This window comes from Trichoderma camerunense (genome assembly GCF_050948025.1).
Source record: "Trichoderma camerunense strain CBS 138272 chromosome Unknown V8C40scaffold_2, whole genome shotgun sequence".
In the NCBI taxonomy this organism is placed as follows: domain Eukaryota; kingdom Fungi; phylum Ascomycota; class Sordariomycetes; order Hypocreales; family Hypocreaceae; genus Trichoderma; species Trichoderma camerunense.
This window is the reverse complement of record NW_028145368.1, coordinates 785,349-808,255: the sequence shown is the minus strand read 5'-3', so window position 1 is coordinate 808,255 and position 22,907 is coordinate 785,349. Positions and strand designations below refer to the sequence as shown.

Genomic DNA, 22,907 nt, shown 5'->3' with positions numbered 1-22,907 from the left:
GCAGCACTTACGCAATCCGCGTATACGAGCCAATGCAGCTTGTCCCCCAAGGTTCCATGTACAGGTACATCCCCCAAGCATGGGGACCCTCACAAAGATCGCCCTCCACAAAGATTTTCTCGTACTCTCTGTACGATGATACGAAGTTTCAAGGGAATTAAAACAAGAAAACTCCGCTACCGACGATTTCGATCGAATGTTATACCCCAATCAAGAGCAACCCCTCTGCAGGGCAACTAAATTGTTCCAGAAAGGGCAATTTTTCAGCTCTGTCAAATACGCAGTCGTAGCATTTCATACAGCGAGACCTGATGTTGATGCTCCCCCCGGTCATGCTACACTTACTGCACTGCTGAAAACCCGCAGGAGATTTCGGAAACACAAAGCACCCCCTGTATGTCTACAGCAGCGCCTGCATTGCCGGTCCGGCATCACCGTACAGACTCAGATCCACCTTTTGCCGTGAGACGCCAAATCTTCCATGACGTTTTACTAGTCGAAACAACCCACTTCTCACCTCGAATATACTTCCCATGATTCGCTTTGGCCAAATGTCTCCCGGATCTCCCGGCCGTAGCTTCATGTTTCTCAGAGCTTTATTCTTTTAAGCTCCGGATATAGCACAGTCTCGGCAAATAGCTATTTCCCTACAGAGGCGGCAAGTTGGCTGCCTTGATCATAAGCAGGGAGTCCTGGTATCATGACAAATTACTTTCATGTTATACATCAACTCTTCTCATGTCTGTACTCTACAACAATATCATTGAAATGGACCCTGTATTAGCTAGATAGCTCGTTAAACTGTAGGTATTTCATTAGCCCTTCGTTAAAATCTTCTTCGAAATCTTCTTCCAAACAAATTACCATATCAGCATTGTTGCCCATCATCCTCCTTCAACAAATAGGCTAACCACCAAGGCTCACAACACTGAGGTGCAGTCAACGACTCATCGCTCGTCCCTTGCCCTTTACTACCGATTGTAGTTTATATTCCACTTCAACAGGCTGATTCTGTGTTTGTTTCCATGATTCCACAACATTGTGGAGACGTTGTTCCAGCTTGGGAACCTCTCCCATGCTTTGGAACTCTACTGCGTATCCCCATTCACCTTTGCTCGCGCTATGGTCTAGCCAGTCGATTCGTATAAACAATGACTCGAAGGCCTTTCCCGCTGGAGGCCTGAGCGAAGTGGAAGCGCTCCGCATCGTCAAGTGATTAGGAACCACCTCGAGAGGAAGCTGACGAGATGAGATTCTCCTCGCAATGCCATGTCTCGCTTGTGAGCGCCGTCGCTTGATAAGATAAAGCCTCGAATCTTCTATGTTGTCATTTTTATTATCAGAGGGAGTGACATCCCGTGGTTCATGGCGAACCAAGGCAGCCGGTGAGATGTCGGGCATCTGAACCGTTGAGGCACCTTCACCCGCCCTCGGATCACCTTGGTCTGTATTTGACGCTGGTGTGATACTGAGGAGTAGAGCTCTCATAAAGGGTGTCTGCGGAAAAGGAGAATGCTGGTCCGGTCCATGCAAGGAAAGATGCGGCTGTGAGACATCATCTCGGGTATCCTGCCGTGATGCTAGTTCAGCACCTTGTGTCAAATTTTGGTCTATGCCTCTCTGGCGGCTCAACCCATGTACTCTTTGGGGGTGCAGCTGAGGGTAAGTCACTCCTGTCTGTGCATTAGACCTGGGAGTACCTGCCAATCCCACTTGTTGGGTAGTCCGTCCAAGTACTGTTGGCCGTTGGGTGCGGGTTTGCCCTGGCAAAGTAAAAGGTATTACCCTGCCACTTTCCGGGGCCCTGAGCCGTGATCGTGTATTTGCAATAGTAATTCCTGTTGTGCTGTCTCTTTGAGAAGTCCTGAGAGGGGGTCTGAACGGGGAATTAAACGGTCTCGCGCTTCGCAAATTACCAGATGCAGGAGGTGTTGGCCATTCCGTAACACTTCTTAACTGATTCGGAGAGCCATATTCCAGGGGTTCAGGCTCAAGAGGCGATAGGGGAGGATTGAGAGATGTTCGTTGAAATATTCGATCTGTCTGATTGGTAGCAACAATCCTCCGCGTGTTGTTATTTGGTTCTAGTATATCTGATCTAGCACTTAAAGTATCAGATTCCGACTCTGTTTCGCCATTCATCGAATTTATCATGGACTCGGTCAAAGGTTGTAGAGGTATGCGGCCGGGGAGATTCGTGGGCGATGTTGATGTCACAGAAGCCGGTTGGGTTCTCTTGGTAGCCGTCTCATCTGTAGCTATTTGGAAAGCTGCATTCTTGCTCGGGAGGAGATATCTTTCGATATTCTCTGATACAGACTTATTGGGGATTCGTAAGCTCCCGCCGGCCCGTTTGTTAGAGGGAATGGTCGCTATCATAGACGACTGGGGCACCTGTATCTCAACTGTATCTGCTGCGCTGTCCTCATCAGTAGAGTTGCTGTTGGTTCGGAACATATTGACAGTTTTGCATGTCCTCAATCTTGCCAGCGAGGTTGCGCTCTGTGTGCAATATTGTTCGGGCAATAGTGTAGGCGCACTCTCTTGGTCGACTGTTTGATCCCTTGTTGTTCCCTGGGGCTTGGTTAGATGCTCCGCGCTGTGTAGTGATTTGGTATTCAAGGAGGTATCTGGAGTCGGAGCATCTGACAGGTGGTCGATCGCCGAGCATGGCTGGATACCCTCGCTTTCAATTCTATCTTCAATTGAGGCCCTAACCTCCTTATCACTCCCCAAGAGCCTCTGTGTTGAAACGGGACCATTGGTGGGACTTTGAGGGTATATCTTTCGGCAAAGTCCCTCAAAACAGGCCGTGACGGCACCTTCGTTCCTGAACACAACTTCATCCTTAAGCGGTGTCACATTTACATCGTAGCTGTCAGGGGGGCACCGAATATTGAGCTGAACGAAAGGATTGGGTATACTAGCACAAGGCTCTCTAATACTAGCAGCCCGGTTCAGATATGGCTTATAGATAGCTATGATCTTTTTAGCCATGGCGTCCTGAGATGAGATGGGCCTTGAATCGATGGATAAATAAAGTCCTTTTCCCTTGACAGCTTGGACTTCAAAGCCGGGTTTTGGGATGAGAGCTTCCAATATGAAATCTTCGGGGAGCTGCTGATTGAGCTGAGGAGATGCCGTCTGATCACATGCTGAGTTGCGAGACACATAGACGCAATTATTAGCCAAAGTAGTTCCGAACAATTGTAGAGTGGCCTCCTTGACTCCTGCGGCACAAACCGGGGCGTATGACCAGCAGTGGGTAGCTTCTCCAAGAACCTTGAATGACAGTCTAAGGTCGGGTCTGGCTAGGGCGCAAGCTTTCAAGAGATCCTTTGTAGATTGTATGTATTTGGCGCTGTTCTTCAAAGAATATTGTTTCCTAGCGGGCAGAGTTTCGAAAAGCTTGGTGATCTGAACGGTTGTACCAACAGGAGCCGATACTGGTTGTTTATTATCAACACCTCCAGCTTTTGGCTTGAGCTGCAAACGTGTTGCTACAACATCACTGACCGTCCGGGTTGTAACAGTGATGGCAGCGAGAGTATTCATGGCCGCAAGTGCCTCACCGCGAAAGCCCAGCGTCTCCCTGGCCCTCGACCCAAGCTCATCGAAAGCTCTCAACTTGCTGGTATGAGTACGCTTACCAAGAGCATCGAAATCTTCAATATCGATTCCTTGGCCGTCGTCACGGACTCGTATCGTGTCGAGATAATTGGGTGAGATTGCAATCTCAACAAAGCTAGCTCCCGCATCGATGGCATTGTCCAGGAGCTCCTTGACCACGTCGCAAGGCTTGGTGATGACGACTGAGGAGTTTAGAAGGCGGACAGTTGATTGAGGCAGAGCTGATATTGGCATCTTAGAAACTAGTAATTAACACGGCATAATAGGGATATGGATAACGGTATTAACACTTGGGGATTTCACGATATTGCGATACAGGATGATGAAGAGGGTTTGCGGCGAAATGAAGTCAATTGAAGCAAACTGCCTCCAAGGCTGCCATTAATGAATATCTACTGTCTGGCAAGTACAAACTGAAGGTCTAATTCATCACTCCTTCCGACATTAAGTCGGTGAATCAAGATGGGAATCAATGTAAAAGTAAAAGGCAAGAGGAAGCTACGATTTCCCGTCAGGAGTACCTTCGTAGTAGCTACCTCAGCCAAGTTCGAAATAGCACATAGGAAAGAAGCTCCAAGACCCGCAGGATACCGTAAGGCTTTGTAGCTGCTTCGTAATCGCGCTGCGTGGAAACGACCTTGGCCGAAAGTCACCGCGCGGGTCACCTGCCAGCCAGTTCCTGCAGAGCAAAGTGACGTTTTCCGCCGCTGCGCAAAGTACCCAGTACCAGCTACCGCTCTCAGCAAACCTACCCCGCCGCCGTGCCTGTTGCCCCGCCGCATTCATCTGATCAGTCAGCTAGCCGAAGCTGAAGCTCCCATCGCATGTCTCGCGGTCTTATTTGCTTCTGATCTTTTACCTCGACATCATACCTACAGAACATACCCTCTTGGATAAGCATACCTAGTAACTCCAACATATATCTCCTTTAGCATCTTCTCTTTTTCCCACGTCCCTTTTCTACCAGCCTTGCCAAAACATGTCTTCTCTCAAGGGCCCTGCTCCTCAGCACCACGACGGCTCCGGCCTTCGCATCGGCATCGTCCACGCCCGCTGGAACACCACCATCATCGAGCCTCTCCTGGCCGGCACAAAGGCGAAGTTGCTAGAGGCCGGCGTCAAGGAGTCCAACATTGTGATTCAGTCTTGCCCAGGCTCATGGGAGCTCCCCATTGCCGTTCAGCGGTATTACTGCCCCTCATTCCCACCCCTCCCTCCGCAACCGAGATCATAGATGGCTGATGTACGCGCTGCTCTCAATGGGCAAATAGACTATTCTCTGCCTCTCAGATCCAGTCCAATGCTTCCGGCGCTCCCTCAGCTACCGACCTCCTCGGTGCTTCCACCCACGACCTAACCGCTCTCTCCGCCGGCGACTCCAGCGGGCCCTTTGACGCAATCATTGCCATCGGCGTGCTCATCAAGGGCGAGACCATGCACTTTGAGTACATTGCCGATTCCGTCTCCCAGGGCCTCATGCGCGTCCAGCTCGACATCGGCATCCCCGTCATCTTCGGCGTTCTGACCGTGCTCACTGAGGAGCAGGCAAAGTCCCGCGCGGGTATTAGCACGAGCGCTGAGGGCAAGGGCCACAACCACGGAGAAGATTGGGGCCTAGCGGCTGTGGAGATGGGCGTCAAGAAGAACGAGTGGGCAACCGGAAAGATCCAGGGCTAAAAATTACATTTATATACATTAAAAAAAAGAAGAAATCTTCCAAGAAATACCAAACACTAGGGCGTTTGAGAAGAGCGATTTTACGAAACCCATATAAAGAAAATGGCATGCTGGCAAAGATATTGGCAAGAATAGAGCCAAAGTGTCGGCTCCATAAAGCTCAGTCAGATATTATGATACAGCTAATCAGGTCATATACCACCCATTAGCAGCTAGCTACAAAAAAAAAACAAGAAGAAATTGGCCGCTTTGGATTAGATACATCCGTTTTGATTTCCCAACGATATTTTTTGCCTTTATCTTTTTCATTCCCATCGCTTATAAGCCATGATTCCCCCCTCTGCCAGACAACAAAAGGAAAAGAAAAAAAGGAGAGAGCCATTGCAGACAAATTATTCAATTACGGCGTAGAGCCATTTCTATCATGCGTGACGCGAATCCGTCCAGACAAATGTTCCTACCATTGACGCCCGAAGGGACATCCCAAAACATCTAGCCTGTCAAATAAATTATTTTTTCTCTTTATATCGGGTCGCGCTGCATAATATGACGGACCATTGGTTATCCAAGCATAGCGTCAGAGGAGGTCCAAGTTAGAAATCCCAATTATCGACCTCGTGCTCGCCCCTTCTTCGACAGAGGCGAAACACACTTGCACTCACACACATACACTCTCGTACTCGCACGCGCTCGCACAAATTCACGCTTGCACCACAAGACAGATGCACGCTCATTTTCATCCATAAACACATCTTGCTCTTCGCCCATAGGATGAGACAAAGGAGAGGGGTGAAAAGACATGCAAGTTCGGTAATGACATCGTTTGCTCAGATCACTGAGCTCAAGTTCTTTTTGCTTCTCCAGAGAGACCTCTTCTTTTCTCTCTTGTTCTTCATCGCCTCCCAGCCCTCTTCGTCATCGTCGTCGTCATCGGAAGCCGACTTGTTTACAATTCTCATCGACGTTCGGTTCTTGTTGTCAGCCAACACAGACAGGGAACTTGAGAAAGACTGCGAAGGTATATGACCAAGTCCGGCAGGGGCCACAGCCTGCGAAACGGGTCTGTAACGGTTGGGGAGGCCAATGTTGCTTCTTTCTGACGGTGCAATTGACGGCGTATAACCATGGATAGATGATCGAATAGATCCAGCGTATCCAGGATGAGCCATCGGCGCTGAGCTGGGCTGAACCATGCTCATCGTCCGCATACTGCCGTAATCGCCACGACGAGGTTCCAAAGTCTGGTCGCCCATCATAGAGGCACGAGAAGAAATGTCAACCATAGATTGATTGCCCATCAACCCGCCATAGGGCTGCTGGAAAGGTGGCTGCAACTGCGGCGCCTGCTGCTGTGGCACGCCGCCGTTTTGATTCGCAGCCATCATTTGCATGAATTGCATCTGCATCTGCATAAACTGCGACATTTGCTGCGTCATCTGGAGCTGAGCTTGGTCGCCAGCGCTAATCATCGGCGGCTGCATCATAGGGGGCATCATGCCAGGCATTCCACCTCCCATGCCTCCCATACCTCCCATCTGACCCATCTGACCCTGGGGGTACATCATGTGCGGGGGGATCCCGGCAGCAGGGTCGACTCCTACAGGAGTAGAGAAGCCACTGCCCATTAGTCTCGAAGGGTCGACGCTTGGGCTTCCACGTCGCATGGCTCTCTGTCGCTCCTCGCTGGCAATTACGCCAACAAGACCTCCGGGAGGCAGCGGAGAAGGCGGCTTGGGGCCCAGGCCCATATCATTGAATGATAAGGACTCCCGAAGGGCAGGCTGGGCAATGCTCGCTCCAATAAACGGGTCCTGGGGCAAGTTTCGTGCAAAGGCTGGGAGGGTGGAGTGGCGTCGGGAAGCAGCAGATTCTCCCATAGCTGACGATGGGCGCCCTGGCATGAGCATTGCTGAGGCTCGCATGTTAGGGTTTGATCCCATTGTGCTGAGCCTGGTGGGGGGTCGATTCTTGTTGGGGAACCCATGAGCCTGCAAAATGGCAAGCGGGATCTCCTCATCATCATCGCCCTCATCAGAGGCGCCAGACACCGCAGTTGCAGGTGCCAGCATGGGCGGAGGCGCTGCCGCTGGGTCAAGCGAGGGCGTCTTTACATGCCCGAGCTGTGGTGCGCTCATTGAAACCGGGATGCCCAAACCATTTGTTGGAGTGGTTTCGCCAGTGACCTTCATCATCTGCTGTCGGTACACAGCCATGTGAGCCTCCTGCTTCCGTCTCTGCTTTGCCTGCTGCTTAGACTTTTCAGCCTCGTCTTCTTCGTCTTCGTAGTTGATCTCCTCTTCCTCATCATCCTTTGCGGTGCTGTTGGATCTATCATGGCGAATCTTGTCCTCCCGGTATTTTTCGAATTCAGCTGGGGTCATGACCTTGTTTCGAGGTGCACCATCAGGGGGTACATATCGAATGTTCGGCTTCGGGAATCGAGGTCTGTTGGCATCCTGCATGCCGTCTCCATTCTTTCCAGGGTTGGCGATGGGAGCAGTCTTGGCCCGGGGAACCGCCGTAAAGCTATCCTCCTCCCGCCGGTATCGCCCCTGTTGTGGGTTTTCATCAAACTCATCATCTTCGGCCGAAAGGAGCTGGATGGCAGTATAAGTTTCTTGCAGGAGCTGCGCATCCTCGTCATCCTGTGACTCATCTGGGCTCATTGGTGGTGGCTGATGAGCTGGTGGCTGCTGGTGAGCTGGTGGTTGCTGGTGAGCCGGGGGTTGCTGACGAGGAGTGGACTGCTGACGAGCTGGGGGTTGCTCAGCTGGGGGGGACCTCCTAGCCGGTGGTTGTCGAGCGGGAGACTGATACCGCGGGGATGAATGGGCTGGAACTCGCGGGGGGCTATCGTAGGTTGGTGAGGCGCTCTTGTCCGATGAGTAGTCATCGACAATCACATTGGATTTGGGCGTATTCCATGAATTGAGCAACGGCTCGGATGGTGTGGCCGCGTCTGGGCTGCGCGGAAACGGTTGGTGGCCCTGAGGGTTGCCTGTGAGGAGCCGGGGAGAAGCCAAGTCGTCGTTCTTAAGCGTGGCCATGCTTGCTCTCTTTTCGAAACCTGATCCTGAAAACATTGATCCAAAGTCACTACCAAGGTCTAAAACATTGGTATTACGGGGAGCTGGCTTGCGGGGAATGGTTGGGGCCTGCGTATATGTAGTCGTACCTCTAGATCCAGTGTGTCCTGGTTCAGCCATGATAGGCATGGGTGGCGGCAAGTCCGGCATAAGAGGGTCCTCCAGCGGTGGGGGGATGGTATGCTTCTTTTGCCCACCAAACGAAAAGGTACGGCCAGCCCGGTCTAAGAATTTGGATCCGATGGATTTGTTGGAATTTCCGCGGCCATGCATATCCGATGATGAGCTCTTGGGCGGTCCATTTCGATGGTCATCGTGGAACAAGTTGCCTCCACTAAAGTCGGCCGACGACGGGGCTGTCGATGCATTACTGTGGCGTGAAGACGTATCGGTAGACGTGGTGTTCGTGGTATTATTAGACAAGCCACTTCCACTTAACGAAGCAGTTAGTATGCAAAAGGGTCAAGATGATAAGTTCCCATGGTTGAGTCTCTCAGACATGAATCGAACAGCACAGCGCATCATCTCTCTCCTCCAGCCCCCCCCCCCCCCATCCCCTTCCCTCTTCGCCAAGACAAAAGATTCAAACACAGAAAAAGGGCTCGAAACTTACCGGTTAGCCTTCATATCAGAAAACATGTTATCATCTGCTTGATAGTCAGGCTTAGGGAGTAGAGATCCAGTGGATCTGGCCATCTTCGCCCCTCCGTCAAACGATTTAACGCCCGAATAATCGTGTCGTTCCAGGACTCTAAACGAAGACTGTCCAGGTGGTGTTACCTCCGCATTTTCGATGTCGTCTGCGGTGCTCTTCCGCCTGGCAAATGCAACTGAGAATCTAGGCATGAAGTCCACACGATGAGAAGTCTCTGATCGAGATTTTGACTGCACCTCCTATCTTGCAGCTCGACGGCGATTTTTTTCCGACGCTACCCAACAAATTTTCCGGCGGCTGAGGGGTGGGAACGGGTCAGCAGGCTTAGGACCCTGGCGATACGAGGTCCGGTGATAAAAGGACAAATGCGACGAATGACGGATCGTCTGAGTGGCTGTCAGGTGTAATCGCGTCAAACTCGTTGGGCGACACAGAGTTTGCTGGGTGGCTGCATAAAGAAATATCCCACGTTAGCAAATGCCCGTCCAGTGCATCTCTCTTTTTCTTCGGCCTTGGTCCCGCCTTTGTCGAAGAGGACGAGCCGTGAGTGTGACGAGGCCAGAGTGAATTGTTTGGTTTGGAGAAAGCCAGCAAGACTCCTTGTTGGTAAGCTGGCCTGGCGGTGGGCAGGTATTTCTGGCTGAGACACGACCAGGTGGTTGGCCGGGAGCGTCCGGCATGCGCAAGGCTAGGCAAAGAAAAGCGTGAGACTCACATTAATCTCGGGATTACAGCGCAATAATGCTAGCGCACAGGCTCCTATCTCGGGATTCCAGGAGCGATCTGAGGAAGGATGCAAAAAGTAATGAATAAGAGGGGCCAGAGAGAGAGATTAAAGAGGTAATGCAAAGACACGGCGTGAGAAAATGAAGGTTGGGAAGAAAAAATCTCGAAAATACAAATGAATAAAATACAGTAAAAGGCGAAGCTAGGAAGCGATGATGCTTGATGCCGGAACAAGAGTAAACAAATGTCAAGAGACGGCGCGAGGAGCGAAAGGTGTGCCGGCGAAGAAAGCCCAAAAAAAGAAGTCGAACACGAACGAGTGAGCAGCCGAGGCAGCTATGAAAGAGGGGGAAATGAGCCAAACGTAGGTGCTCTTGGGGCTATACGAGACAGTACAAGACAATCCAAGCTCTCGCGGAGAAGAAGACGCTCGGAGCCTCAAGTTCGACGTCGGTGGGCGATGAAAGAGAGCGGCAGGAACAAGACAGCGTACGAACAAGAAGGGGTTGAGAAGAAGAAAAAAGGGATGCAACTTCAGGAGAGCGACGGTCGGCCAGGCCAGGCGTTAAGATGCGTGCCGGCTATTGAGTGGCTAGTTCGTCCATCCATCCCATCCCATTCACCATCCATCAGATTGGTCCCCTGTCGGTAGCCTGGGCTGCGTCTGTTAGGCCGATCTCGTAAGCCATGGATGGCAGGCCAAGAGACGGAGCTCAGTGCTCAGGTAGCCCGCCCCTATCCCTGCCTAGCTGCTGTCCCTTTCTGGCTCCCCTGTCTGCACACGGAGGATCCAGGCGCCTCTTCTCGCTAGCCATTACGGTGGAGGATATGAAAGACTGGATGCGAATCAGGTGGTGTGGTTGGGTTCCGGCTGCGACAGGTGTGGTGTGGTGGGCTTCTGCCCGGGGGTTCAGACCGCAGTAGAACGAACGCCGAGCATTGACGAACACAAGCACATCACAACAACAGCAACAACATTAACACAGACAGCATCGGCCTGCGATGCTTCAGCACCCAAGAATGCTCTCTCTCTTCTCTGCGTCCTGCTCCCTGCTCTCTTCAGATACGAGTGCCTGTACCATCAGCCCGGGCGGCAACCGTGTGGAGGCTGGGGCTTAGTCCAGTTAGCGGGCGGTTATCACGAGTGGAGACGCGGAATGGCTGGCTTTCAACTGATGGGCCGCGAGGTACGAGCAGCAGTGTCCATACGAGAAGTATCCATACGGCTGGTATCCATCGCTGGTAGTGATTATTTGCGGTATCAATACCGGTGCTTGCGCCTGTAAGCCCGTCGCCTTGCCAAGAGGGCTTGGGAGCTTAGGTGCCAGCGCCATGTGCGACTCCGAACTCCGTGCAGAGCATCTCGTACTGCCTTCGCTCATGCAGACACTGCCTGTGAGGATTCACGCGCATCAGCAATGCCTCCCTCTCGGACCAAGCCGTCACTAGAGATTGATACTGTGTGCTATTCCTGTACAGCTTCATCAGCTCAGTGGAGAGCTGAAGTTCTGAGCTTGCACGGTTTGTTGCGCATGCACATGCATCGCAGGCATGTAGCACGGAGTAGTATTTAACTGGAGCCTTCGTACATGCATTAGGCGCAAGAGATTTGACTTTCGGTGATGGCGTTAGGGGTGCACCGTCCCATTTCCATGGCCTGCCTCCGAAAAGCAGTTTGAGACTGGTTGCAGTCGGCAAGCATGGAATAGTACTTGATACATGCAGACTAATACGGGGTTTCGGAGAACTTGGAGGAATTGGATCTCGAAGGGGCATGAATTGCGTTGGCCCTCGTTGAGACTGGAATGCGAACGCTGTGTCATAGAAAAGAAAACAAAATCTGGAGAGCCCTGTCCATGTCATCTGGTTTATTTTTGTCCTCCCCGTTGACGCTTTTTTTTTTTTTTTTCTGTTAATTTTCCCCCTCCCAGGAGGCCATGTCGTGTTCTCGGCCTTTGCCCAGGATAGCCAAGGAGGTGGATAATTGGGGCTGCAAAGCCGGCCAGCCAACGGGGAGTAAACGTGCAGCCGCAGTTCAAATCGATCAACCGACCTGGTGAGGAGCTTTCCTCTTTGCGTGATATGGCGTGTTAAAATCTCAGCTCTCTTCCTCGCAACGCTCCAGGGGTAAACGGTCGCCACTGGCTAGCGCGCTTCTTAGCCAGTGATGAGAGCAAAAGCGTCGGGCTTTCGAATGGAGCAGCTATCAAGTCTTCAGCTGTGCCAGTACTGCTCACAACAGGTCCCATCTACGCCTATTCAATGCGCCCGCCACTTCCGACTTGGCGCCACGGAGCACTACAGGCTCGGCATAGTCGAATATTTTCTTTCGTCGTTGTCTCAATCAATGCCTCTGTCTCAATGCCTCCTTGCCGGGTACCACGCAAGGTCCTCGTACAGAGAGATGGTGGTTCTCGCCGTAACTCTCCACTGCAGTAGCTGCCTTTTTTTCCTCCGTGTGCAACGCGAAACCTCCGTCAAGAAGAAGAGGACCTGTGATGCAATACGGAGCACAGGGCTCTGATCCTCGGCCAGGCCATTGCCAAGCGCCGGCTGCGTTGCCCAAAGGTCTGTTGATCTTCAGGGAGAGCAGAGATCATCAGGTCTTCGGGAGTGCGATCGGCGCCAACAAGCTTTTCACACACACAACTCTGCGCAAGACTTTTGTGGGCTTGGGTCCCACCTCCACAGTCGCCTTCGAAGAGGCCATGATTGCGGACGATGACATCTGGTTTTCACGCAAACTTGCTGGAGTCGCCATCGAGCAGGCCCACTGAAGGCACCAAGGTCGGCGATGCTTAGAACTGCGGCCCAGCAAGCTGCAAATTTTTTCTTCTCGTACGAGTACGCTGGCTCCATCTGTAGTCCACCCTCTACTATCAGGGGAGGACCTTGTCGTAGCAAAGACTCCCGTTGACGTGGAATGACTTCTCGATCATTGGAACTGAATCGCATAGACATCATCCCGAGCAGCACGCGCCTGGATAGGGCATAGTCGACAGTAGGGAAGGTTTTCAGTGGGCCTCTCGATCCTTGATGAATGCATGCGGGGGGATCAAGGTTCATCACCTCGTGTGCTGGAGCTATAGGTACCACGTAACACAGCGCTTGAGTCTTTGGCTTTTCTTCCAGGAACGGACTACCCGGGATCCAGGAACGGATGCCACAACACAGCTTGAGAAAAGTCAAAAGCCGAGGATACTGCATCCAGAAGTCAGTTTAATTGACCAATGGAACTGATAAACTGCAGCATTGACGTACGAGGAATTGCGTAGGCGCTGTGATGTGAGGTGGTGTAGAAATCTAGATTTTTGTGCATTATCAACACCAGCGAGATACACTTTCCGCCTCATCTTGCTCCTGCCCTACGGGTTCGGCCAGCTCAATGCTCCTTCCACAAGTGAAATGGAAACAACACTACGCAATAGGCAGCTTTGTCAGCACAAAATCACAAGATCCTTTGTTCCACAGAAAACGAAAACAAAACACTGTACAGAAACTCTCTTCGCAAAAATGTAAATCTTTCGGCCGGGCTCCAGCTCAATTTCACATGCGACATCGTATCCACGCGCTGATGTATCATCATTTCCCTCGCATTCCACCGCCACCGAGTCTTACTTTACTTGTGCCTACAAGCGACTGGCTAGGATGGCCTTTGACAGGCTCACATTGTTTCTGAGACAAAGCCAAGCAGGAAATGTCTCGATAGCAATGCGTCTATTGTCCGGAGATCGGAAAACATATCGATGCTCTTCAAAGGATAGATGCAGAGTACCTACCTATCACTACATACATACCAACCACCCCCTGAAATATGGTTGGACTTGGTCTCTCGCATCCAGAGCTACATGCCGCCACCAGGCTTCCCACCAGCCGGATCGGGGCCAGCCTCTACTCAGCGGATCGGTGGAAGCGGGCACTTGATATCACGACTAAGCATGGACTGAAAGCTACTCGTACATACAATGGCACTGCGCTAGGCCGACTTCCGTGGTCGTGCATCTCCGGACCAGCTGCAACACTTTGTTGCCCGTATTTATTCTCCGACGAGCCGCCCGGCCTCATATGTGTGGTCTCTGGGCAGTTCTAGACCATTGGCATCAACCAGAGTTTGCCGGTTACTCGTGAATATGCATCCTTGTGCTCGTCTTCGATCCATGCCTGTCAACCTTGTTTTGCGCTTGGGCCAATGATGCCGAGTTAGCTTTTTCAAAGCACGGGAAGGCTTACTTGGCGGCCTCAAGTTGCGGCCTAGCAGCTTGCTAGTACCTCGTAATGGACAATCTGAACCGCCATCTGTGCGGCCTCTTGCATACGAGTAAGGCACAGCAGTCTTTAGCTAGCTGACGCCTCGCAGGCCTTGCCTTCGCGCTACCACATGGCACAAGGCGATTGAGCCGAGATCACGCAGGATTTTCGCGCCTACGTCATCCGCGGCTGGACTTCCTACGTCTCAGATTCTTCCCCTGATCCGCTGTTTCTTCACCTTATGCATCCAATTGACTTTGAACGTATCGGAACAGCGCGGGTTTTTGCACAAAAGTCTTAAAAAATGACTTCGCCAAACCGGCCTTGGCTTAGCCATGACGATAGTTACTACCACTCTTCCTTGCATACGCGGACAAACACCCTGACATCACTGATCCGGACCCGATCTCAACAAAGCCTAACAAGTCCACGGCCAGCAGCTCCGACGCCGCGCCATCACGTAGACGATGAGGAGACAGGGTCCATGCGCAATTCGTGGATGCGCAACGAAGATGAAGATATCGAGAGACTCTTGCGAGATGAGAGTCGATTGTCTCAAATTCTTCTTGGCCCGCAGGCGCGGAGCTTGAAGCTCATTGGGAGAAGTAACCCGCGATATCGCTGGGAACAATATTGGAAGACAAAGGAGCAGCTCAATGACATGAAGAAGCCCATGTAAGGACTGTTTCAGTACCATTGGCCGACATGCAGAGTCGAGAGGCTGACTATTCAATCATCTTCAAGACGTGAATTCTATCAGAGAACGAATTCCCTTATCCAGCAGTACATGTACATTGACTGTCTTCTCGACTCCTCTATCCCCCATGAATTGTTGAATGAATATGCAAACGAATTAGAGGCTTCAGCTTTTAAGCCTGTTGATATTCCTGATACTATTGCTGAAGAAACCCCCCAAGCCTCATATCAAACTCAGTCACACTTGAACCAGATTGCCGGGTCATACGGCTCGATTAACAACTTTGCCAGCGGACACAATAGTAGCTCATCATCTACACTCAAAACAGCAGCACTCCCCCAGAGGCGAACCCCCAAAGACATCTTTCGTTCTTCGGAGAACTTGCCGCTACTGCAGCACGAGGATGACGAGACGACTGAATCGCATTCGCAACTGCAGTCTCCCCAACCAAATGTTTTGCCCAAGGAAGCTGGCCCGCAACCGAATCTTCCGTGGCTGGAAGACGCTGATCTGGACCATGACGACCCTATTGTGGCCTTGGCTATTTGGATCAACCTTATCGCGAACGTTATTCTCCTGGCAGGTAAAATTGCCGTCATCATCTCAGTCCCATCCATGTCCGTTCTCGCGGCTCTAGTTGACGCAGTTCTCGATTTGCTGAGTACTGCTATCGTCTGGACCACAACCCGGCTGATATCATCAAGCCAACGAGATCAGCATAACTATCCTGTTGGACGATCACGGTAAGTTTGTTTCCATGCGTTGGGCTCTGTACGGGTTTGTACTTTTCACTAATACCATCAGACTTGAACCTCTCGGAGTGTTGGTTTTCTCGGTCATCATGGTAACCTCCTTCTGCCAAGTTAGCCTGGAATGTATCCAGCGACTTGCTGGACCAGACCACCGAGTCCTCCAATTGGGCCTGCCAGCCATTATTATCATGATAACGACTATTGTAATCAAGGGTGGCTGTTGGCTGTGGTGCCGCCTCGTCAAAAACTCAAGTGTCCGAGCCCTGTAAGTCGCACCTTGTGCCAGCTGTTGGGTAGTGCTGTTACGTATACTGACTCCTTATTCTACACAGCGCTGATGATGCAATTACGGACGTCATATTCAATATTGGCTCCATCTTGTTTCCCCTGGGTACGTCAAAATCACTTTCTTTTATTTTAGTTGATGCTTTCTGGGTTTGAGGCTGATTTTACCCACCTATCTAGTTGGTTTCTATGGCCGAATCTGGTGGCTCGACGCTTCCGGTGGTCTTCTTCTCTCCTTCGTTGTCATCATCATCTGGAGCCGCACCTCAGCTCAACACATCCGCAACCTAACCGGCTTCTCTGCCCAACCTGATGAGCGAAACCTGCTTCTCTATCTCACCATGCGCTTTGCCACCGCCATCCGCCAGATTCAGAACCTGCGCGCGTATCACGCGGGCGACAAGCTCTTTGTTGAGGTGGATATTGTGCTCTCAGCCAACACACCGCTTAAAGATAGCCATGACTTGAGTGAGGTGCTGACCTATTTCCTCGAGTCGGTGCCCATTGTAGACAGGGCGTTTGTTCACGTAGATTACTTGAGCTATAATGCGCCAACGCACATGCTCAAGCAGCCTGCTTCATGATATGACATCCGCGCTTAAACGGGTCCCGCTAAAGGAAGAGAAAAAAAAAAAAGATAAAAAACGAGGCCCCGTATGACGTGAGATATTTTTCGCGAGAATTGCTTACCTTGGCATTTTCATGTCACAGGCGTAAAGATTACTTGCTTAGCTGCGCTGATGGTTGTTTTTAGATGTAGAAGACTATTTTGGGTTCTAGGATGACAAAGATAGAAAGCCAATTGCTATTATTTTTCGCGCGCTTAGTGTGAAATGAAAACTACTGTCTAGTATATTGGTATTTGGATATTGACTCGCCAAACCTTTCCGTAATCTACCTTTCCTCTCTTCTATACCCTCCCCCTTTTCTCTTTTATTAAGTATTATCAACATATCTTCTAAACGAGATTCCCTAACGGGAATTAAGAACGTAAAGTGACAAAAACGAAGAAGGAAAAAAAGAGACCCATAGATAGCTAGATTTAGCTCGCTCAGTAGGGAATACCGTTGGTAAGCAGCTGGAACTGGTCGTAAATACCAGTGCTGTAGCTCGAGTAACTCTTCTTAATAAGGTCCTTCATGAAATCTGCCGCCTCCCGCTCCGTCTTGTCCATGACGAAGCGGTCCCTAAAGTTCTGCACACTCTCGGGCTTGAAGCACGGCAGGCCGCTGTCCATCATGAGCTGCACAATCTGGCTGAGCTTCTCGCAGTACTGGCGGCTGGCGAGGAAGGCCTTGATGCAGAGCTGCTCAAAGGCCTTGAAGCTCTGGTGGTCCGACGAGCCTCCCATGACGGCCATCATCTCGCTCGTGAGCTTGAAGGGCGCGCGCTCGAACTTGATGCCGCCGGGGGCGATGTCGAAACAGAAGCCAAAGTCGATGTGGAGGATGTGCCCGGCGTCGTCGATCATGATGTTGCCGTTGTGGCGATCCTTGAACTGGAGCAGGAATGAAATGACAGAGTAGGCGGCCATGGACTTGACAAAGTTGGCGCGGGCTTGCTGGAAGCGAAGGGAGTCCTCGTTGCCGTATTTGGAGACAAAGTAGTCGTAAAGTCCGTTGACGGCCTCACGACCAAGCATATCTCGCGAGATTGAGTTGGGCAACACCTCAATGACACCGCAACCTGGGGCCGTCGCAGTGACGTGGTTCGGGAACACGAAAACCTCAAGGCCGACGTTGTGGAAGATGCCTCGGAAGGCAGAAATCATCTGCAGCGCCAGCACGTCCTGTCTGCAGTCGTCTCCGACCTTGAAGATGCAGGACTGCCAGATCTCGACTGTGTTGTCCTCGTGCTCCTTGCCTTCTCCCCCACCGCTTCCCTCCAACAGCTGATTCTCTTGCTCGAGTCCGCCCTTGCGCTTCTTGATGCGGAAAGTTGCCATGTAAGGAGCCTTGGCGTGACTCTGCAGAGGCTTTCCAGACTTGCGATCGATGCCAATGACGATGCCGTCTGCGTCGATAGGAAGATAGACGCCAACGTCAACCTTGATCTTTCGAAGTTCTTCCTCAATCTTCTGCTTCTTCTCCGGCTTTGGTCGTTTAATGTATGGCTTCAATTTACCCGAAATGCTCGTGACTTCATCAAAGAAGGCAAACTCTCGGTGGTAAAAGTCTCTGTCTTCGGGGGAGAAGCTGTCAACCATCTTGGTCATGATGGAGTCAAGAGTTGGTTTGATGGCATCGGGGATCTCGCCGTCGTTATCTTTGTACGCGTTGGCTTTCATATTCCAGATAATCTGGTGAGCAAAGTGTTGGGAAAACTGGGCAGTCTCAAGGATATATCGTTCCATGTATCCGAGTGTGTCATAACGCAGTGTTTGCACAATCTGGGGCACGTAAAAGAAAGTAATATCCACTGAATGGCTCTCCAGAGCTCGCATAGCGTACTGGATGAGCAAAGGGTGGTCTCTATATGCCGGCAGGAAGAGAGTCACAGCGGTGAGAGGATTGATCGGCTCCCAGAACAAGAGATACTAGAAATTTGCGTTAGCATACTTTGGTTGTCTAATATACATGCTGACGAGTCAGGGGTGAAGAGGACTTACTTTGAGTTGTGAAGTGACATCTTCAGGTAGATGGCCACCGAGCATGAGAGGAATGGCTTCAGGTTCAGATATGGCCTTTTCTGGCATCGCAAGAAGCAGTGATCTGATCTCACGAGCCAAGCGAGGGTAGTGAAATCTCGTTACTAGCTCAATGGCGATAGCGGGATCTTGGAACCAAGCTGTAGGAACGAGTGGCAGGAGAGCAGCCTCCGTCGCTGCTTTTGAGGGGTTGTGATGGATCGTTAGGTGAGCGTGATGTTGGGTCACAGGGCTTGTCCATACTGCCAGGCGCGATTGCTCGTTTTCCAACAGCAGTTGCAGAAGCTGTTCATTGGAACGCAGCGAGTTAACGCCGCTCGTATTAGCACCGATGGGCGCAACAACTTTCATGGCGGCGAGGACGTCCGAGATAAGGCGGAACTCAGTCTTTAGTTGCACAAGATTGCTACCAAACGACCATCTCGGAGAATTCCTGAACCAGGAGAGGCCTGCTGACAGAATCTTGCCCTTGAGACGAAACTGGGCTGTAGCGTTAATGATGGTGCTCCATCGCAAAACATGTAGGCCAAAGAGAACAATCTGTAGGCGCAATTCTCTCGCCAGTGGGTGAGACGCGCAGTCCTTGACGGCATCCAGAGTCAAGTCAAGCATGCGAATAAAGATTCTCTGGATATCAGGGCAGCCAAGTCTGGTGGCGTTGAAGTGGCTGCTGAAAAACTGCAGCAGGCGGGCGTGAGGAGATAAAATGTCATGTACCAATTGCCGTCGCTTTGCCAGCATTTCCAGCTCGGTTGGTGCGAACTCTTCCTTGAGGAAGAAAGGGTCAGGGTGGTTCAGAGCGGGATGAAACAAGCCGACCTTGCGAGAAATGCTCAACTCCCACTGCTGGGCAATAGAATTGAGAAGTTTGGGCTCCAGCTGTGGGTTTTCGTTCATTACACCAAGCCACAGCGAGACGCCCAGCTTGATCGACTGCTTTGTGAACAGGGCGAAGGGAATGTTCACTAGGTAGCGAGCAACAGCTGATTCATCTTTTCCACCGCGGCACAAGAGGGCGGCTGCTCGTCTGAGAATCTCGCGAACCTCATTCAAAGAAGTGGACTTTTTGCTCAGAATCCGTGCCTCGATATGAGCCAAAGCGGTAGCCGCATTAGCACTCTCTATCACTGTGGACTGAACAAACGACGACCGTCGATTCAGATTCATAAAGGTTATCAGCTCAGACCCGCGATCTGGGAGTGTTTCGCCATAGCGGTATTCTTGACGAGTGGTGTACTGAGCGATTAAATCAGATGCTGTGTTGAGAGCAGTGTCTCCGACACGGTCGAGAGACTGCAGCCTGCTATCCGTTGAAGGAATGATGGACCCAACTTCCAGGGCGAATGATCGGCCAAGGGAAACATGACCGTATGCACCATCGTCTTCAAATTCCGACAAGTATGTCTGGAGAAGGCCCTTCACATCCAATGGCGCCAGATTGATAGCCGCGGTGACCCACGCCTTGGCCTTGCGGTTAAGGATGTCCAGGGTCCAGCGGCGGAAATCATAGTCGTCGGATAGCTCGAGTGTCACGTCACCAAGCTTGGAAGTAAATATCGACCGTGGCGTGTATATGTCAGTCTCGGCCTCAAGACAACTTGTCCACAGGAGGGAAAGGAGTTCTAGTAAAGCGAAGAGAGACGTTCTGTGGCACAAGGCCGAAGGGACATCCCTGATGATACGGTCTGCGCAAGCAAATGCAGCCTGCTGGACACGCTCGATGCGATGGCAGCAGTTACAGAAGATGGAAACAAGCTGGGTAGCGGCGTATTGGGAGGAGAAGCTGGGGTCAATGCCAGCGAGCGTCTTTCTCAAATACTTGTCCACGACAGCCGCGGCAATGCCTTCCATAGTGCTGCTCACATCGCCCTTTCGCATGGCAGGCTCCAAAAAGTAGGTCAATGCCTTGGTACAGTCGCCTGCGTCCGCCCGAAGACTCTCAACTAGGTAAGCGGCTTGAAGGAAGATGACCTTTCGGTAGCTAAGGCTCTTAATGTCAGCTGCCTTTGATGGTACGAGCTCGCTAAGAAGCTTCTTCTGCATTGCTTCTCGTTCATTACTGTGTCCTCGTCTCAGCACAGTATTTAGCTCAATGTCACTCTCAACCTGCTCGCTACGCTGGCTCGCTACCAAGGCGGGAGAGTGCACGGCAATCATGCGAAGCTCATCGATGTGTTTCTTGCCATGTTCGGTGGTTGTCATAAAGCCATGTACAACAATGTTGAACCATGCATCTCTAAGGAGAGCATTTGATTCATCACTCGTCAGTGGCTCCGAGGCAAGATCATTGCTGGCCATGAACACGGCAAGAGGGTGAAGCAGTTCCCCAATCTCTTGAGCAGCAAGCTGCACGTCCGAGTCTTTGGTTTGGTGGCCAGACGCGTGAGCATCGCCTAGGGAAATAATGCTATCTAGCAAATGTTCCCAATAGATATCGAACAAGGGGGAGTCCCGACGCAAACGAGCGGAGATGTGGGCACGAGCTCTCCTCACCGAACCCAAGAGGAAGTCTTTCTTCTCTACCACGCCGATATGGCATATCCTCGAGTATAATTTGAGGAGCGAGCGAAACTCCAATTGGCCTCCACTAAGTGCCAATGTAGCTGCACCAGCTATAACCTGGGTATCAACGCTGACGTTGACCTTGTCCAGTTTCTGCAGAAGCATGGACTGTGCAAGAGCCGTAATCTTTTCATCGTCACATGCTGCCGCAATGCCGCATATCGCCTGAACAACATTGCCATAAATTATAGCCGTCTCTTCCTCGCCGTTCATCTGAAGAGAAATGGCGCTTCCCGTAGAGTGTCTGTTGACATAGACAGGGACCAGATTTGTTTCGCCAGCGGTGCCATTAGCTTGCAAGCCAGTAATAGTTCCATCAGAGCCCGGGCTCAGCACATTGCCCAAGGTATAGAGAGTGCTGATGACTGCGTCTTTGGAGAGCAGTCTCAGAACATATGCCAAGCTCTTCGATGCTACTGCAACGGTGTTGCCTTGAGGCACGGTCTGTACGAGGAACCGTGGAAGCACGCGGCTGACGGTCGAAGAAAACGAAGGCGCTATACGGCAGCTTAGAGCCAGACACTGTAGAACAGTAGAGGCCAAAGTTTCGTCAGTCATCTGCATAGGGTCTTCCAGTGCCTCCTGGAGCCATGTGGTGAGGATATCCGCATCCGCAATCTCTTCATTGAGCAGAGCGCAGTTAAGATATGTGATCATGGCAGCGGACTTGACTGCAAAGGCGAGCTGTTGCTGAGAGTGCGCTCCAAGTCGCACAAAGTCCGCACCAGCCTCAATGTAATGCATCTGCTCTATCGCAAGACCAGTATATGTCTCGATAGAGGGGGTATCGATCACAATATCACCAGAGTTCAGATTGCCGTCTTTCGACATGAGGATGTCCAAGATGTGTGTAGTCCGAAGGCGTGTGCCATCCGCAACCATCAAGGAGCTGCTCGCCAGTATCAGCCACATAAAACTGCGTTGCAGCAGCATCGCTCCAAGAGGTCTTCCCGAGGCGGCATAATGACGCAGATGCCTTTTCCACTCCTTTACGTCCCGATCTTGGCTGAGGGAATTGCGGATGGTAGAGATGGCAGTCTCAACTGCAACCAAGAACGGTTCTGAGAGAAGCTGACGAATCTTTTGTATAAGGAATAATCGGCCGTCTACTCTCCAGAAATCTGCCTGGGCAGACATGGCATCAAGGAAACCAACGAGAGCCAGCGCAATGGTCGCGGTCCGGATCGCGTCGTCCAAATGGGGGTTCTCAGGATCGCCGACGTGTGGCGACACGACATTTTCAGCCACCTTATTACAATCGTTGGCGAAGTGCCAGATGCCATTGGAGATGTCGTCGTGAAGTTCGTGGTAGTTGTTTCCAAGCGACAACAGGGCAGCCGTAACGTGGAAGGCCAGCGACTCCGTCGGGGATGGCTCGATCTTGCGAAAGAAGGGTGATGACACGAAAACTTGGGTATGGATGTCGAGTATGTAAGGGATCAATCGATAAGAGAGCTTCTGGGCGCTTTGGGCGGATTGGATGTTCGGCGCGGTCTTGCATAATGCGAGGAGGACTTCAAACTCGCGAATTGACTAAGAAAAAAGGTTAAGTAGTTAGCTTTTTGACAGTTTCACATGTAAGCCAATAGAGATGGGAGTTTGCTGACCATTGGGATTTTCCCCAGAGAACCATTCGGCTTTGAGTTATGCCCGGCCTGGCCATGTTCGCCTCCTCTTGCTCCTGAATGGCACGCTTTGCACAGTCGGTCGAGGTCTGATTTCTCAAATGAAGTCGCGGGGTGCGTCGCCGAGAGCGAAGCTATCTTCTCCAGCGCTCGCGCGCGAGTGTCGCGCGTCATTGTCGCAATCGCAAAGGGTACAATTCTCTTAAAGCACAGTTAGTTGGTAGCAAAGCTCAAACAGAGCTACGCAGATGATTTTCTGCGACCCTTAAGTCGAGATTGTCAACCAACGCGAAATGATGATCCTTCTGCCGCCTTGT

At 51.4% G+C, this 22,907-nt stretch overlaps 5 protein-coding genes across 5 annotated transcripts; 2 read left to right on the top strand and 3 right to left on the bottom strand.

The window, feature by feature from the left end:
- Positions 1-868: 868 nt before the first annotated feature.
- V8C40DRAFT_282413 (uncharacterized protein) lies at positions 869-3,864 on the bottom strand (the record flags this gene model as incomplete). The annotated part of the gene is made up of 3 exons (XM_083221779.1): positions 869-928; positions 973-1,989; positions 2,059-3,864. 3 exons carry the CDS (start codon positions 3,862-3,864, stop codon positions 869-871), a joined length of 2,883 nt encoding a protein of 960 aa, XP_083077671.1.
- Positions 3,865-4,449: 585 nt separating this feature from the next.
- Positions 4,450-5,586, top strand: V8C40DRAFT_232434 (lumazine synthase RIB4). Its single transcript, XM_083213139.1, has 2 exons — positions 4,450-4,815; positions 4,902-5,586. The coding sequence occupies exons 1-2, from the start codon at positions 4,610-4,612 to the stop codon at positions 5,305-5,307; spliced, it is 612 nt and encodes a 203-aa protein (XP_083077670.1). The 5' UTR covers positions 4,450-4,609; the 3' UTR covers positions 5,308-5,586.
- On the bottom strand, positions 5,434-9,729 carry V8C40DRAFT_232433 (uncharacterized protein). Its single transcript, XM_083213138.1, has 2 exons — positions 9,007-9,729; positions 5,434-8,826 (listed from the first exon to the last, which is right to left on the bottom strand). The coding sequence occupies exons 1-2, from the start codon at positions 9,237-9,239 to the stop codon at positions 6,135-6,137; spliced, it is 2,925 nt and encodes a 974-aa protein (XP_083077669.1). The 5' UTR covers positions 9,240-9,729; the 3' UTR covers positions 5,434-6,134.
- A 4,534-nt stretch (positions 9,730-14,263) lies between these two features.
- V8C40DRAFT_232424 (cation diffusion facilitator family transporter) lies at positions 14,264-16,562 on the top strand. The gene is made up of 5 exons (XM_083213137.1): positions 14,264-14,697; positions 14,767-15,462; positions 15,524-15,736; positions 15,804-15,862; positions 15,937-16,562. The coding sequence occupies exons 1-5, from the start codon at positions 14,327-14,329 to the stop codon at positions 16,338-16,340; spliced, it is 1,743 nt and encodes a 580-aa protein (XP_083077668.1). The 5' UTR covers positions 14,264-14,326; the 3' UTR covers positions 16,341-16,562.
- V8C40DRAFT_232421 (1-phosphatidylinositol 4-kinase STT4) lies at positions 16,490-22,875 on the bottom strand. The gene is made up of 3 exons (XM_083213136.1): positions 22,573-22,875; positions 18,365-22,498; positions 16,490-18,292 (listed from the first exon to the last, which is right to left on the bottom strand). Exons 1-3 carry the CDS (start codon positions 22,762-22,764, stop codon positions 16,808-16,810), a joined length of 5,811 nt encoding a protein of 1,936 aa, XP_083077667.1. The 5' UTR covers positions 22,765-22,875; the 3' UTR covers positions 16,490-16,807.
- Positions 22,876-22,907: the final 32 nt, after the last annotated feature.

Coding starts and splice junctions, on each gene's coding strand:
- V8C40DRAFT_232421 (XM_083213136.1), bottom strand. CDS start 22,764: ATGACGCGCGACACTCGCGCGCGAGCGCTGGAGAAGATAGCTTCGCTC. Junction 22,499..22,572: donor CTCTGGGGAAAATCCCAATG/GTCAGCAAACTC, acceptor CTTTTTTCTTAG/TCAATTCGCGAGTTTGAAGT. Junction 18,293..18,364: donor ATGTCACTTCACAACTCAAA/GTAAGTCCTCTT, acceptor GCAAATTTCTAG/TATCTCTTGTTCTGGGAGCC.
- V8C40DRAFT_232434 (XM_083213139.1), top strand. CDS start 4,610: ATGTCTTCTCTCAAGGGCCCTGCTCCTCAGCACCACGACGGCTCCGGC. Junction 4,816..4,901: donor CTCCCCATTGCCGTTCAGCG/GTATTACTGCCC, acceptor ATGGGCAAATAG/ACTATTCTCTGCCTCTCAGA.
- V8C40DRAFT_232433 (XM_083213138.1), bottom strand. CDS start 9,239: ATGCCTAGATTCTCAGTTGCATTTGCCAGGCGGAAGAGCACCGCAGAC. Junction 8,827..9,006: donor TCTGATATGAAGGCTAACCG/GTAAGTTTCGAG, acceptor TGCTTCGTTAAG/TGGAAGTGGCTTGTCTAATA.
- V8C40DRAFT_232424 (XM_083213137.1), top strand. CDS start 14,327: ATGACTTCGCCAAACCGGCCTTGGCTTAGCCATGACGATAGTTACTAC. Junction 14,698..14,766: donor AATGACATGAAGAAGCCCAT/GTAAGGACTGTT, acceptor ATCATCTTCAAG/ACGTGAATTCTATCAGAGAA. Junction 15,463..15,523: donor TATCCTGTTGGACGATCACG/GTAAGTTTGTTT, acceptor TAATACCATCAG/ACTTGAACCTCTCGGAGTGT.